Here is a 15,318-nt window from a genome sequence, read left to right as displayed (position 1 = left end):
TCTTTAAAAAGCATTTAAATTTCTATAATATTAAATGCTGCCTAGAACATCTGAAACAATTTTAATGTGTTTAATTAGAAGTAATGGGCCATTCTTTGATTCTCTTTTGAATTGAGGCTATTGCAATAAAATATTTACTATTATAAGTAATAGCATTCAACTGAAAGCCCCATTTTTAAAAATAATTGGCTAATGCATTTTAAGTACCACTAAGTGATAGAGAAAAGCTAAACATTCTTTAAAATATGCCAACTGGCTATTTCTTCTTGAATACCATGCCTGGTTGCATTCTCTAGAGTCTTTTCCAATTTTACTTTGCTTAAAGGAGAAAAAACATCCTATTTCAATTCCAGTCTTCTTTGAAAATATGTGGATTATAAGCAAATGAATTGAAGAACACTAAAACACTGACACCTGTGTACTACCACTGACCACTCAAAGGGGCAGGGCATTTCTATTTATTCAGAAAACCTGTTTCTTGCAAAGGGGAAAAAACACAATAACTTCTCTCAGTATGGATGATACAAATATAAACAAAACAGAACAAAAAAGCAAACAACTTTGCTCAGTAATGATGCTAGCAATTTCGAAGATTAGGATATCTGCATATCAAGTGATTTAACATTGACCTTTACTTAGTAAATCGATTACTTATAAATTATGACTAGAGGCCATTTAACTAAGACTGTATAAACAGGCTTCCTCTATCCATAACTTGTTTCCATGAGCTTCAGAGATATGGTGCTGACTCTTTACCATTTAATGCTATGTGCCTTCCAAGACAATTTTATTTAGTGCCATGGTTTCAGCTACCATGTCGTGCTCAGAACACCTAAATGTCTATCGGTAGCTCAAGTCTTTCTCCTGAGTTCCAGATTCATTTAGTCAACCCCTGTATGCTCACATATATAGTTGGATTTTCAACAAGGACTTCAAACACCAAAAATCCCAAGTAGTACTTATATTTGTGCTTATTCCTCCTGCTCTTTCTGTAATGTTCCCTGTCTCACTGAATAGGTCCTGATGTCTAAGCTGGAAATTTCGGGTTCATTCTTGACTCTTACCTTCTCTTCAAATCATTAATCTAATCAACTCCTAGGTCCTGTGGATTTAACCCCTTCTCAAACTCCTCAATACTTCTCCTCTGTCTTCTCACTGCCCTTTCTTTAGTTCAGGCTAGAAAACTTTCTTGTTCAGGTTGATGAAATGCTATGAATTGAGATTTTTGCCTCAAGTCTTCCTGCCACTCCAATCCATGTTCCCTGTTGCCACCATTGTGATCTTTCTTAAAGAACATAATCAAAATTAAACTTGGTCTTTTAATTCTGCTACTTGGATTTTACTCTGTTGCTTCTCAGCACCTGTGGAGTAAAGCCCAAGCTTCTTGATTTGGCTTACACATCATTCCCAGTAAGATTCTGGTTCACCTCTACCGCCCTGTTCTGTCTACATCCGTCCTCACAAGGCATGTTAAGCTGAAGCTGCTCAAGTTCCTAAACCACCCTTTACCCTGTGCCTTTGCACATGCTCTTCCTCTGTCTGAAGCATTCTTCTTCAGGGAACTCTAGTCATCTTTTAAGTCTTGCTGAACATATTACATTCTCCAGAAGGCCTGCGCAGATCCCTGATTTGGAGAGGGGGCCCTCTCTGGTAATCACCAAACATACTGCACTTTCCTAATTAAGTTTTATTGTAACTGCTCTGTGTTCTTTTGTCGGTATACCCCCAAAAAGCTACAAGCAAGAATATGGACTTATTTGATAAAAATTAAATATCTGGTGCCTAGCACACAGTAGGCACTCAAAATAATTTTCCAATGAATGAATGAGCACTTGATTTTGAGACCTCAGGAATCACTACTTGCATTTTAAGCTCTTGCAATCTATTCAGAGCAGCTTTTCTAAGACCCCTGCTGGGAAGTAATTCCTTTATTACCTTAGCTTGAAATGCTCTCAAGACCTCAAAGCAATAACACCGATTTCTTCAAAATGATACTGTAATTTAGGTGTCTCACTGACTTAGATCCCCATTACTACAGCTGATGCATTAATTACAAAGCTGTTATTGTGCTGATATAAAAACTTACAAACCAGGTTGATTATAATCATTCAAATGTACTGTGTGATTTACATCGTAGACATATTTATTAGTTTATACAATTTTTAAGACATTTTTAATCCTTAGATGGTTTTTCCTAATTTAGACTTTATTTTATTTTTTTCCCTGATTTAGGCTTTACATAATAATGTATGTATTGGCTTAATCAAAGGTTTATTTGCCACCAGCATTCCCTACACTAAATTGGAGAAAGGTTTCCTACTTATAAGTTTCTCATTCACTGACAAACCCAAGTTCACATACAAAACAAAAACAAAAACAAAAATAGAAACAAACCTAAAAAACTAACGGCTTTAAAATCTTTCCATAAATACCCTATTAAAATTTTGTCTTCTCTTATATTTTCAAATGTGTCAATAAACTCTTTTGTCCCCAAAATGAGATTTGAATCTGCACGTTTTAAGTTGGAACAGCCAATGATTGAACAACCGCAATAAATCTATCATTTAAAGTGCTTCCCCAATTTGGCTTAAGGCTGCAGACTCAGTCAAGAGGGACACACATGGGGTTTTCATTGCCAAGTGATGGCTGAGGCCCACACTGATTTCACACAAACTTGGGGAGGATTCAAAAGTGCAACTTGTTCAATAATTGCTTCTAGCAGTCTTTTCCCTAAGCATCAAGGCTCTGGCTCATCAGTGTTTTTGCTGTCCAAATAGATAAAAACAAAATCCAAACCACCAGACCTGGTGCTATGTACTGAATGTCTGAGTCTCTCCAAATTCCGATGTTAAATCCTAATGCCCAGTGTGATGCTATTAGGAGGAAGGGCCTTTGGGAGGTGGTTAGGTCATGAGCCCTGAGCCGGGAGGGGGAGAAAGAGCTCACGAATGGGATTGGTACCTTTATGAGGTACCATTTTGCTCTCTGTCTGCCATATGAGTATATAAGAAGATTGATATCTGAAACCCAGAAGAAGGCCCTTACCAGAACTTGACTGAGCTGGCACCCTGATCTCGGACTACCATGCCCAGAATTGTGGGAAATAAATTTCTGTTGTTTATAAGCCATCTGATTTATTGTACTATGTCATAAAAGCTCAGACTAAGATACTTGGCAGGGAAGGCAACATTATGAACCCTCTTCTCAAATATGTTTCCTCTTTCTAACTATTTTTGTACTTAAAAGTTTCCTTATTCACAGAGGAGATGTTAGAAATATTTAAAACAAATGAAGGGTCAGTAGTCCTCATATGGACAGAAATAACATTTATGAACATGATACAGGTGCTAGAGTAAGCCATTTCCTCTTTCTACTTAAAACATAATTCCAATTAAAAAAATTGATCCCAATTTCTCATTGGATACATACATGTCCACCAAAAAAAATAAATAAATAAATAAAAGAAAATCCATATTTTTTAGCCTCTCCCTTACATTTAAGTTTGGCCTGGGAACTAATTTCTGCCCAGTAGGGGCATAAAAGAAATTACTGTTGAAACTTTTGGAAAGTTCCTAAGAAAGGGAAGAAGTATACTCTGATTTCTACTTTCTTCCTTCCTGTTACTGGGAGATGATATTGAGAAGCTGAAGCCCAGGGAGCCATCTTGGTTCAGGATATGAAGATAGTGGAGCAGCAAGATAAAAGGGGTAGTCCTGATTGCCTACCTTTAGAGACATCAAACAGCCAATGAGCTACCCAACTAAAGAGCAAAAAGCTTCTATCTTTCTTAGTCACTGTTACTTTCAACATTTTATTTGTAATATATCTTATTCTTACTTATCAGTATAAGAATGTCTGCAAATATCAGACATTCTGCTAAATGCTCACTGTATAGCAACTATGTAAGATAGAAATTATGATCTCTTCTATGAGTGAGGAAATTAAGATTCAAAGGTGTTACATAATGGTCCTAATGACACCAAGGTAGTAAGTGGCCAGGTCAGAAATCCCAAATCAGATTCTGGAATTTATAGTCTTTTTTTCCTGCATTATTACTGCATTACTCTATAACGTGGGAGTAAATCCCTCCTTGTGTGCCTGTAGTTTAAACTCTTAATCTTCTTATCCTCTTTTGAAATTAAGATTAAAAACCTCTGCCTACTATAGGCACTACTGTGAAGACAAGTGGGTTCATTATTGTGTAAAGCATTGAAGTCCTTGGGACTTAACCACTATTTAATTTATGTACACAGTTAAAACTATTTAAAACTTTTTTGAACACAAAAAGTCAGCAGTTATACAAGAAGACTTAACTTCAATACAGCCACAATTAACTAATTTGTGCCACAAGCCTATACTTGTTTCAACTGGTTTACAAAATTAAACTCCAAATCACTAATTAACTTCCTGTTTCAGAAATCTATTCTGTGAGGCCCAGCATTTAGCTGAATTGTGCTTAACCACTCAGCTCACAACTTTGCCTTGTCATCCTGCTGTGGCTGCCTTTCAATGGAAGTGTTTTCCATTAAATACTGGAGGAACTGCAAATTGTGTTGTCATACCAACTCACAAAAATATCTTGGTGTCTTGGTAATAAAAGCAGTCAACTTGGTTGTCTGCAACAAGACTTTGTAATTTTGAAAAACTAATCCACAGTTCTTGGCCTACGGTTTTATTGTTTGTTTCCCCTAATCTCTAAAAAGAGTAATTTGGACTCTGATTGCAAAGGCTGAGACCACCTCTAAAATTCTGGTCTCCCTATACAAAATGTGGCATTGAAAATGCTTAGAGCTTATGTCTAGAGTCAAACAGTCAAACAGACAGGGATTAAAATCCTGACTCTGTAATTTTAGGCAAATTACATAATCTTAAGTTTTGTTTTTCTCATTAGAAAAATGGAGATGATAATATGATTTATAACACATCATAGAGCTCCAGAGATGTTTAAAATAGATAATGAGTGTAGAGTTCTGTATCCATTTCCTCTTGCTTCTGTAATAAATTACTACAAATTTAGTAATCTGTCCTACAACACAAATTTATTATTCTATAGTTCTGGAAGTCAGAAGTCCAGGATGGGTTTTAGTGGACCAAAATTATTGTCTGGGCTATGTTTCTTGGAGGGTTCAGAATTATTAATTGTTCCTTCACATTGTTGATAGAATTCAGTTCATTGTGGCTATGGGACTAAGGTCCCTTTCCTTACTGGCTATCAACTGAGGCTGTTCCCATCTTAAAGAGTTATCCAAAATCCTTTGCTCATGGCTACCTTCCACCATCTTCAAAGCAGAAATACCAACTGAAGTCCTTCTGAAGTTTGAAATCTCTCCTGCCTCATCCTTGATTATCATATATCTCTGACAAATCCTTCTGCCTTCCTCTTCCCCTTATAAATTTTCAGGTGATTACTGTGAACCTACCCACATAATCCAGGATAAGTTCCCTATTTTGAAGTCATCTACTTAGTAATTTTAAGTATTTAAATTTAATTACTTTTTGTCATGTATGTAACGCAATCAGAGGTTTATAGGATAAGGACATGGACATCTTTGGGGTCAATTATCTATTTATCACAAGCTCTGAGCATAACACCTGGCAATGTAGTTAAGTACTAAATAAATAAAAATAGCTAATACTTATGTTTACTCACTGCTCGGTAAAGACTGTATATGCTATATAGATAGCATATATATAGGATATATATAGTGCTATATAGATATTTATGTATTTCATCTAATAATCCCCATTATTATCTAGTGATATCTAATATCACCATCCACATTAAAATGAGAAATGAAAAAAAAATAAATAAAATAAAATGAGAAATGAAGTGCCTGGGTGGCTCAGTTGGTTAGGTGGTTGGCTCTTGATTTCAGCTCAGGTGGTGATTTCAGGGTCCTGGGATCAAGCCCCTCCTTGTTGGGCTCCATCCTCAGCAGGGAGTCGGCTAGAAGATTCTCTCTCTCTCCTGCTGCCACTCCCCTGCTTGTGTGCACACGCACTCTTCTCTCTCTCTCATAAATATATATGTATATATATTTATTTTTATATATATCTATTTTTTAAATAAAAAAAAGAGACCCAGAAAGTAAAGCTTTTCATTGAGCAAGCAAAAGGTAGAACAAAGAATTGAACCCAGGCTGTTTGGCTCTACAAGTGGTACCCTTAAGCTTCATCCTTCCTCCTCATTTTAAATATTATAACAATCAGAAAACCAAGAAAGCCTTTGCTACTACCAAGAATGCTAAATTATTTCAGTATAGGGCAACAGCAATATTGGTATTTATTTGGCATATGTTCTTAATATATCTTCTCTTCTTTGTCCAAGGATGTTGGCTCATGTGGGTCCAGGACTGATTTTCTTTATCATTCTACTTTGAGTCTTACCCAGTGACTGGGGAGGAAAATCCTTGCTAAGATAAGGTATTCTGTATGGGTAGAAGCTAGATGATATATCTAACTTTTTCCAGATTTCAAAAATTGCACACTATCTTCCTGAGAGTATTACAAAACCAAAAATACTACTGTCTTGATTTTTCAACAACTCATATTCTACTCATTTCATATTGAAAACCTGCTTTGACATCAGTATGGAAAGTAAGAAGAAAGTGAATCACCATTATTTTGGTCAGCAAATACCTTTCATTCTCCTGCACGATCATATCTCCTTTTTTCCATGAACAGACTGGTTTGGGGGAGGCTCTAGGTTTACAATCCAAGCTGACCATGCTGCCCACCTGCACCTGCATCAACTTTTTCATTGGAGCCTTTGAAAAATCTGGAGCAGAAGCTGAAAGGCAAGAAGGAATAAAATTTTATTTTTAATTTAATATTTTAAAATTTCTGTAGGTAAAAATAAAATAAAATAAAATAAAATAAAATAAAATAAAATAAATAAATAAAATTCCTGTAGGTTCAGAGGTTGACTTTATAATCATTTTTAAAGTTTTCTGACACACAGATGTCAGTACTTGATTTACTTAATTGACTGGGCACCACTCAAGTTTTTAATGCTAAAAAAGTAATTCCTACTATTTTGTGCTCTAGGAAGTTCTAAATCTTGGGATGATTATTTTATATAGGAATTTTTAAAGTTTACTGTGAAGTTTGAAAGTAGCTCATGAGCTTATTTAAATGAAAACCTATCACAGAATGTTCTTGAAAGTTAGTTCCATGCAGACAACAATAGTCAGTCTCTTGTGATCTCTAAAACTCAGCACTTGGCACAGCACCTGGCACTTAGTAAGTGCTCAGTAAGTGTTTTTAGAATGAAGGCTGGGTATTGAATTATTATTCTCTTCCATAAAAATTATCAAGATCTATTATAAAATTTTCACATGGCTGTGTTTACCTTCTGCATTGAAGAAATATATAATATGCGTTATTATATTAGTGTTACAGTATCACATTAAATACAATAATATGTAAAGAACATCATATCTGCCAATAATGCACACAATGCTGATCCTGAAACAACTGAACATTCAAGATAAATAAAAATGTATCATTTGATTGAAATGGTACTTTAATCAGAAAATCATTCTTCCTCTTATTGCAAATGTGGGAAAAGTTAACCAAACACAGTGCATTTCTCCTAATGTTTAATGCTCTGTCTTATGGAAAATCCCAGGGAATACAATTTATTTATTTTTTTGGTCAGTGGGCATCATATAGCTAATTATATTATGCGGTTATATATAAGACTGTGGATAAAGAAGATATGTTACCCAGACATTGTTGGTCTTAAAAATTAAGATCTTAAAATAATACTTTTGACTAAAAAAAAAAAAAACCCTTTGTACTTTAAGTGAATTATATAGATTTTTAACATAGCTCATATTTTTCCCATACAAAAGCCTCATACAGCATGTTTGGTATGAAATCACACATTTTAAGATGAATGAACCATCACTCATAAGGCTAATTTAATACAATAGTACAGCAATGCTTCAACTTAAGACTAGGTAAAAATCCACTCTCTTTTTGTTAAGTACCCCACTTCTCTGTTATGGATAAGAGTAGCCAGATTTTCAGTTGATGATCTGCCTTTTCCAGAATTGAGGCTTCCCAGTGCAGATGATGTATTTCTAACCTCCAGGCATCAAGGATGAGAGACCTGCTTCCCATCAAATCAGGGATTCTCAGTGTGGCACCTGACATTTTGGGCTGAATAATTATTTGCTATGAGAGTCTGTCTTGTGCACTGTAGGATATTTACATTGTAGAATTATTTGTGAGTAGCCTTTCTGGCTTCTACCCACGAGATGCCAGGAATACACACTGGCTCCCTTCTTCCCCTATCTGTCCTCAACATTATGACAACTAAAAATGTCTCCCAACATTTCCAAATATTTCCTGAGAGCAAAGTCATCCCCGACTGGGGATCGCTGAGTTAGGTCAATCAGGGTCTTCCAACTTCTGGGCCATATGGATTGACCAGCCATGGGTATAGGACTCAACTCAGTGATGCAGGGCCAATGCCATGTAGGACTGCGATTTTTATTAGCGCAATTCAGAAAGCCATGCTTCTTGCATTAGACTGACTGATCATGGAAACTGAATGTGTTGGGGATCAACCATGTAGATCCTGATGATGGTGATGATGCTTGAGCCCTGGATCATGTTCTGTTCATATCCAAATCTGCACTTTAATTACATGGAACAAAAAATTTCCCTTCTTCTTTCTCTCTTATTTACATCATATGATGCTATGCTCTGACAATTTTGGTTGACTTTCAGGCATTTGTCACTTACAAAGTGTTTCTCTAGATAATTGCCCTACACACAATGTAACATTTTCTACCTTTTCATATACTTAGAGTGCAAGAAGAAGAAAATAATTCAGAATTTCAAATAGTTGAGCTTTGTTAATTAAAACTTCACTATGCCCAATGTTTGATGCTTTGAGCAGGGTCACTAAAAACAAAGCAACTCTTTATGGATCCATAAATTATTGTTTTCAATTCTGTTCTTTACTTTTGAACTTTTACTAGCCCTGCAACAGAAAACACCAAATTCACTTATTATCTTAAAAGGCATTGCATAGTTTGTAACATTGGAGTTGGATAAGGATGTTTTAGGTCAACAAGTTTCCTTATTGTTGTTCTATTTCAGCCTTTGAGGTTTATTCCAGCCACAATTGCTGCTTTTCCTTAGAAATCACTAAAATATATTCCCTGATTAAAAACCCTGATGTTGTTATAATACTGTAGAGAATATAGGAGTATAATAGGAGAAGTAAATATTTCTGGTTCTAGCAAAAATGGGGGATTTAAGAAAAAAAGTGACAAGAGAAGCTTTGTCTTACCTACAACCTTAAGTTCTGCACTGGAATAGATGAGACCATGTTTGTTTTCTGCTATGCACTGGAACATTCCAGAATCAGTCACATTTAGGTTCGATATTGTAAGGGCACCATTTTCTATCTGTATTCTCTCCTAGGTAAGAACAAAAATCTCTTGCATATCAATGTATGTATCATTTTAAAAGAAAAATGAAACCACTATTATTTCAATGATATACAAACCTCCTTCATTTTCCTCAGAGTATTAGGCAACCTGACCTGAAATTGTAATATTTCCTTATTTTGAAAATCTGAGACTGATTTAACATAACTGCCACACATTAGAAATACTAATAAACACCCTTCAGTCCAAATGCCTATCAGTAAAATAAATAACAAAGCAAGAAGTAAAATATTATAGGCACTTCATTTTTCCCTATGGTTAAAGTTGCAGACTTTAAAAAATGTATCATGTTTCCATCCCATCAACTGGAAAGGTTTTCACCATTTTTTAAATCATTTAAATTAAACACATTATAAATTCTGTGCACCAGAAAGGGTTCTGGAAAATACATTTATTAAGGGTTTTTAGGTAGTATGACAAGTTATATATAGAAATTTGAAGGAACATAATTGACTTAGTACACAATTTTTTAAAAGAGTAAAAATTATATGGCTTAAGAAAGCAAGTGATTGAGAAAATAAGTACTCATGTAAAAAGGTAACCATGTAATGATACATTTACTCTCCAGAGGCCAATACCAACTTGTCAAACAGGAAAAAGAAATTATATTCCACATTTGATTAAAGTCAAGTCTTTTCTAATTTCAAAAGCAAAAAAAAAAAATAGTATATCAGTTTTAGACTAAATTCACAAAATTATTTTTTACCAATCAAATATAATTGTTGAAAGTATTTCCTTTTTGGCAGACTGGATTCTTGATTTTATATTTTTCTTCTCTTTATCACTTTATAGGTACAAATGAATGTGTACAAACTTTGGACTAGGTACAAGGAAGGCATTTATTTGACACAAAATGAAGAGACGAAGGATTAACCAGGCTTGTTACCTTACCTCGAGCACAAGGGCTTCTCCATTTTTCAACCATCGGTAGGAGGGTTTGGGCTTACCACTTGCCCGGCATTCCCAAAAAAGATTGTCCTCCACTGCTATTTCTACATCTTTTATGAGCTGAACCCAATGAGGCTTTGCTGCAAGGAAAAAAAAAAAAAAAAAAACAAACCACCCAGCAAATAATAAATAAATACTTTATATAAATGGATATAAACACTGTGAGCAATTAATTAATAGGAGCATAGTGACTAAAATTATATTTAATTCCCTATTTACTAAGTGGGTATGGGAAATATTTCTAGATTTGAGAATGAATGTTTCAATTTGTCACTTCTTAAGCCAAATTCATTATGCTTTCTCCGTTTTCAAAATTCTGGGCATTGTACTATATTCTCTTTCTTAAATTTTTATTTATTTATTTATTTATTTATTTATTTATTTATTTATTTATTTATTTATTTTAAAAGGGAGACAGTGGGGATGGGCAGAGCAGAGGGATTGAGAATCTGAGAATCTTAAACAAGATCTACACTCAGCACGGAGCCTGACACATTGGCTCGATCTCGTGACCCTGAGAGTTTGGCCTGAGCCGAAATCAAGAGTCAGATGCTTAACTGACTGAGCCACCCAGGTGCCGCGGCACTACGTTATATTCTTCAAGTGTGTCTTAGTAGATTGTAATGCAGGGATACTAAATAGACTCCTTTCCAAGTGCATTTGTGAATCATAAGGTCACAATTGATGACAACTTAGTACACATATGACAGGAGATACTCATCTTAATTATGCACTAAAAATTAACATCCGTAGAAGGGAAACTTCTATAGCTGAGGAAAAAAAATCTCCCTCAAGTTAGAAATAAGTTTTAATTAAATACAAGCCAATGAGCATCTTATGAACCTCTTTGTGAATTAAAATGAAAGCAGAGAAAGATGGATAAATTGGTTCAATTTGAATAATATGATTTTTTATGAAAAAGAACTAGCTCATGCAACCTTAAATTATGTATGCAAATCAGTGGCATCAACTGGATTTATCATTTTCTCTTACATTTTAGAAGATATTTGGAAAATTCTTTTTACAGATGAAAGCAACATACCACTTATAACCAAAGCCACTCCATATACACAGCATATTCAGCCAAGTCTCAGCTTGCATTTTAGATCCAAAACTGGGAGGTGAGATGTCTTACTGGTTTCACATTGCATTATGCATGTGATGTCTACTGTGAGATTCACATTTGCATCCTCCATATGGAGAAACAGTTTATCTATTTCTATTTAATTGCAACCATGGGAAGATTTGTCTTTCCATTTCTATCTTGTAAAATTGCTTTTTTTTAAATAAAGGAAATAGAAATATAGCTATTTAGCTTTTAGAGAAAATCTATTGGTCTAAATTTTGCCTTATTATTATTATTTTTTCTCATTATTATTTTTTTTTACATAAATGACTTCCTCAGTCTGAAGTATAGTTCAGTCTAAAGTCACTTCACTCTACTTATATTGAAGCACATTTTTTTTTCTTTCAGGAATTATCAGCCTTCATGGAATAAGACCGCAAAGAAACTCATACATGAGTCCTTCTCTAAGACTCAAGATTCTAGCAAAAAATTTCCACTGGTTTCTCAGAACTACTGTTCTCCAAATGAGAGGATAATTCATTGGGCTGAAGCCAATCCTGAGATTACAACTGCCATGTTAATTGTGATTTCCCCCCTTACTCTATCATATGAGATCCAAATATTCTATCTATATGAAATATTAGAACGGATAACCAGAGAACTTCATGGCACTGATTGAATATAATAGTCTTAAGTCAGAAATGTAGCATAACTATCATGAAACTCCTTATCTCATTAATTCCTGATTTATTTCTTGGGTATATATTATATTACCTACCTAATGAAATAAAGCAGTAGTCTACCTTCTTTAGTCAGTATAGGGGATGATGCTGGTTGTCTGTTGTGTATCCATTTCATCTTTTCTTTATTTGTAAAATAACCCCCATTTCTCATTAAACTATCTTCTCTTTCATCACCTCACACCGCCCATAAAATTCAGGGAATCTGACCATATTCCCTGTTCCTGATGCACTTAAATTGTATAAGTCAATTCTCCCCACTACTGATTGGTTTAGGAATGAACTTCCAGGCAATGATATTTGAGAAGGGAATTACAAGATGTTTTGGAGACAGGAAGGGTGAACAGGGTTAATGTTCTGGTCTCAGTGGACAGCTATTTTATGACTCTACCAGAGACTAACATGCAGGTAAAGGGAAAAGACCGGTAAGGGCAGAAACAAAATCACAGAGAAACTGAGCAAGGACCTGCTTATAAGGTACTTGAACACCAACTTAGCTTTGAATTTCTCATCTTATGAGGCATTCAATTATTTATTTTTTAGTCAAGGTTGCTGGTCCACAGAGCTAAAACATTGCTGCTGAAACATTTAGACAGTTGGAATAGCTTGTGTTTTCTTGTAAGGGTCACTTCTTACCCTAGGTCAAGTAATTCTTTCTCAGAAAGGAGAAACTAAGCTCCTCCTTTGGAGCTTTCTCCTACCAGAAAAAGGGACTTGCTCTGGGTGGTCTTAGAGCTGTACAGTCATATGGCTTAAGTGCCCCCTGACCTACTTCTTTTTTTTTTTTTCCCCCTGACCTACTTCTTTATTGTCCCATCAGTATGTAGACCTTGACACCTAGGTAATGTCACCGTGGTGCTCTGTAATCATGTAACGAGACAGTTATAACACAGAATGACTCATGATATTAAACCAGGCCTCCAATTTGTTCCTGACAGATCCTAAAATCTTACAATAGGTGAACACATGTCAATTTAATCAGAAGCAATGCAAATTTTTTTGAGGGAGGTCATAAAAAGCCCTTTAATTTTAATATTTGTCTTTGCAAATGATTTCCTCCCTGAAACATTTATGTATGCAAACTGTTTCCATTTCCACTTTCTAAGATAAATAGAATGCAATGCAATTTGCCTTTCACAAAAGTGGTCAATTCTCTCTCTCGTTTTACAATGCTTCTCATGATCAAACTGCAAGTATATATCCATTGAGCATATATCTTCCTATATATTACAGTACATTTTGTAAAATCATGTATTTATGCTTCCTAAATCATGCTTTCTTCAAAAAACTTACTTTTCTTAATAAAAATGATCTGAAAACAAAAAGGATAATTTAATTTTCCTATACCAAATGACTCTAAATAAATGTAGCATTATTATCCTTTCCTTATCCAAACTGAACAGTACATCAAATAAATGATTATAAATTAAAGGAAGCAAACACAGCACAGTTACATTATTGGAAGGGAGAGAATTAATACCAAAGAACTTCAGCCTGACTTGATGTGGTTTGTCTAATGCAGTAATTACAAGTTCTCTCTGTAAACAGTTTCTTTCTGTGTAGTAAAGATCATAAAGAAAGATACAGTCACATTTTCTAGGGGAGAGGATAGACACAAAGGAGATTGCTCCGTGATATGACCAAGTGTATAAAAGCATTACTCATAGAAAAAAATGAAATATTCGTTATTATATGAATCGTTTTAAAATGCAAAAAGACTATGTCATGCCTCCGACTTCACCACAAAATGGTACTGCTTCTTAATTCCTCCTAAATATTCATCCTCCTTTAACAAAACTCAAAAGAGAACAAGGTGAACATTGGCATCCTGTCATAACTTCCCACTGCCCAACAATATTTTGTTGAGAGAGCAAAAGCTAAAAATTCCATTTGCCCAAAGTAGATACTCACCATAGTAAGTGAGACGCCCTCTGGCGACATTTCTTCCTCGTGAATTCTCAGCAATGCATTCATAGGAACCCGTATCTTCCTGTTGGAAGTTGGGGATTTCAAGCACGCCATTGAACTTTCTCAGTTTAATTTTACTGGAAAACGGCAGTCCGTCACTTCTCCTCCAATTAATCTGAGGTACAGGGCTAAGCAGAAAATTGTCAAGTTATTGCTCTTTTACACAGATGCCTGGATGCATCTTAGGCCCTACAAAAGGAACCTTTTGTTAGGATAGAGCAAAAAGGCACCAGGTTTCCAATGCAGAACATCTCCAGTTGTCAATTACATAAACCTGATACAAGGATTTACCTAAGTTGATATTTTAATAAGGTGTGCATTTTCTTGAGTTAATTCATGACTTAAAGAAAAAAGAGGAACACGTCTCCATTGTATTATGACAAATGAACAAGCAAAAGAAAAATAACAGCAATCTAGTTCATGAAATTAGGCAGGCACAGTCATTTTCTGCGAATTGCCTTTCAAGCTTCAACCTAAATTATGTATGTGCATTCTTATATTTTATTTTTCCTTTGCTTCTAAATGAAAGAAAATTTTAGAAAATAAGGACAAGAAGACTCTGTCAAAAACTATTTTGATCTTTTACGGCAAACTAATATTTCAGCACATTGGGGTAAGTGTTACAAAACTTACTTTCCAAGAGCAAAACATTCCAATTTCACAGTTGCTCCTTTAGCTGCCGGAAGAGTTTCTGGAAATTGTACTTCTATTTTTGGCTCATATTCACCCATCACACCTGTAAAGCCATAAGAGGTTAATAGTTTCAATGTTTCCTATGGAATTATCTCATTTTTCTTCAATAAAACTTTCTTTTGCTCCATTTTGAACTAGTTTCTCTAATGATTTAAATTACTAGCCATCCATTAGGTACTTTTAAAAGCAGAGCTAACTGGGCCAAATATGCAACATTATTAAACATCAGGGACCTCAGATTCTGTGATTCATAAATTTACTGCTTATAGAGCAGTTCCAAGAAAACCATTATACCCTTTACATTGTGTAAAAGGGGGGCTTTTTTATTCTGTATTTAATCTGGACATTTCTAGTCAAACTGAAATATACAATGTATTATGACTTCTTGAAATATCCTAAAGAGCAAAAATTATGGGAGGGAATTTACTTAATGGTA

General features: G+C 34.8%; 1 protein-coding gene across 3 annotated transcripts in view; it reads right to left on the bottom strand.

Moving 5' to 3' along the window:
* Window positions 1–15,318, bottom strand: part of CNTN3 (contactin 3) — a 327,484-nt gene that overhangs the window by 78,844 nt on the left and 233,322 nt on the right. For all 3 annotated transcript variants that reach the window (XM_025451601.3, XM_025451602.3, XM_035702741.2), the window contains 5 exons: window positions 14,823–14,925; window positions 14,133–14,317; window positions 10,359–10,495; window positions 9,308–9,437; window positions 6,640–6,790 (listed from right to left, as the gene is read on the bottom strand). In XM_025451601.3, coding sequence (XP_025307386.1) covers window positions 6,640–6,790; window positions 9,308–9,437; window positions 10,359–10,495; window positions 14,133–14,317; window positions 14,823–14,925 — 706 coding nt within the window. The remainder of the gene's footprint in view (window positions 1–6,639; window positions 6,791–9,307; window positions 9,438–10,358; window positions 10,496–14,132; window positions 14,318–14,822; window positions 14,926–15,318) is intronic.

This window comes from Canis lupus, chromosome 20 (genome assembly GCF_003254725.2).
Source record: "Canis lupus dingo isolate Sandy chromosome 20, ASM325472v2, whole genome shotgun sequence".
In the NCBI taxonomy this organism is placed as follows: domain Eukaryota; kingdom Metazoa; phylum Chordata; class Mammalia; order Carnivora; family Canidae; genus Canis; species Canis lupus.
The sequence above is the reverse complement of the archived record's forward strand: the minus strand, read 5'-3'. Positions and strand labels throughout refer to the sequence as shown.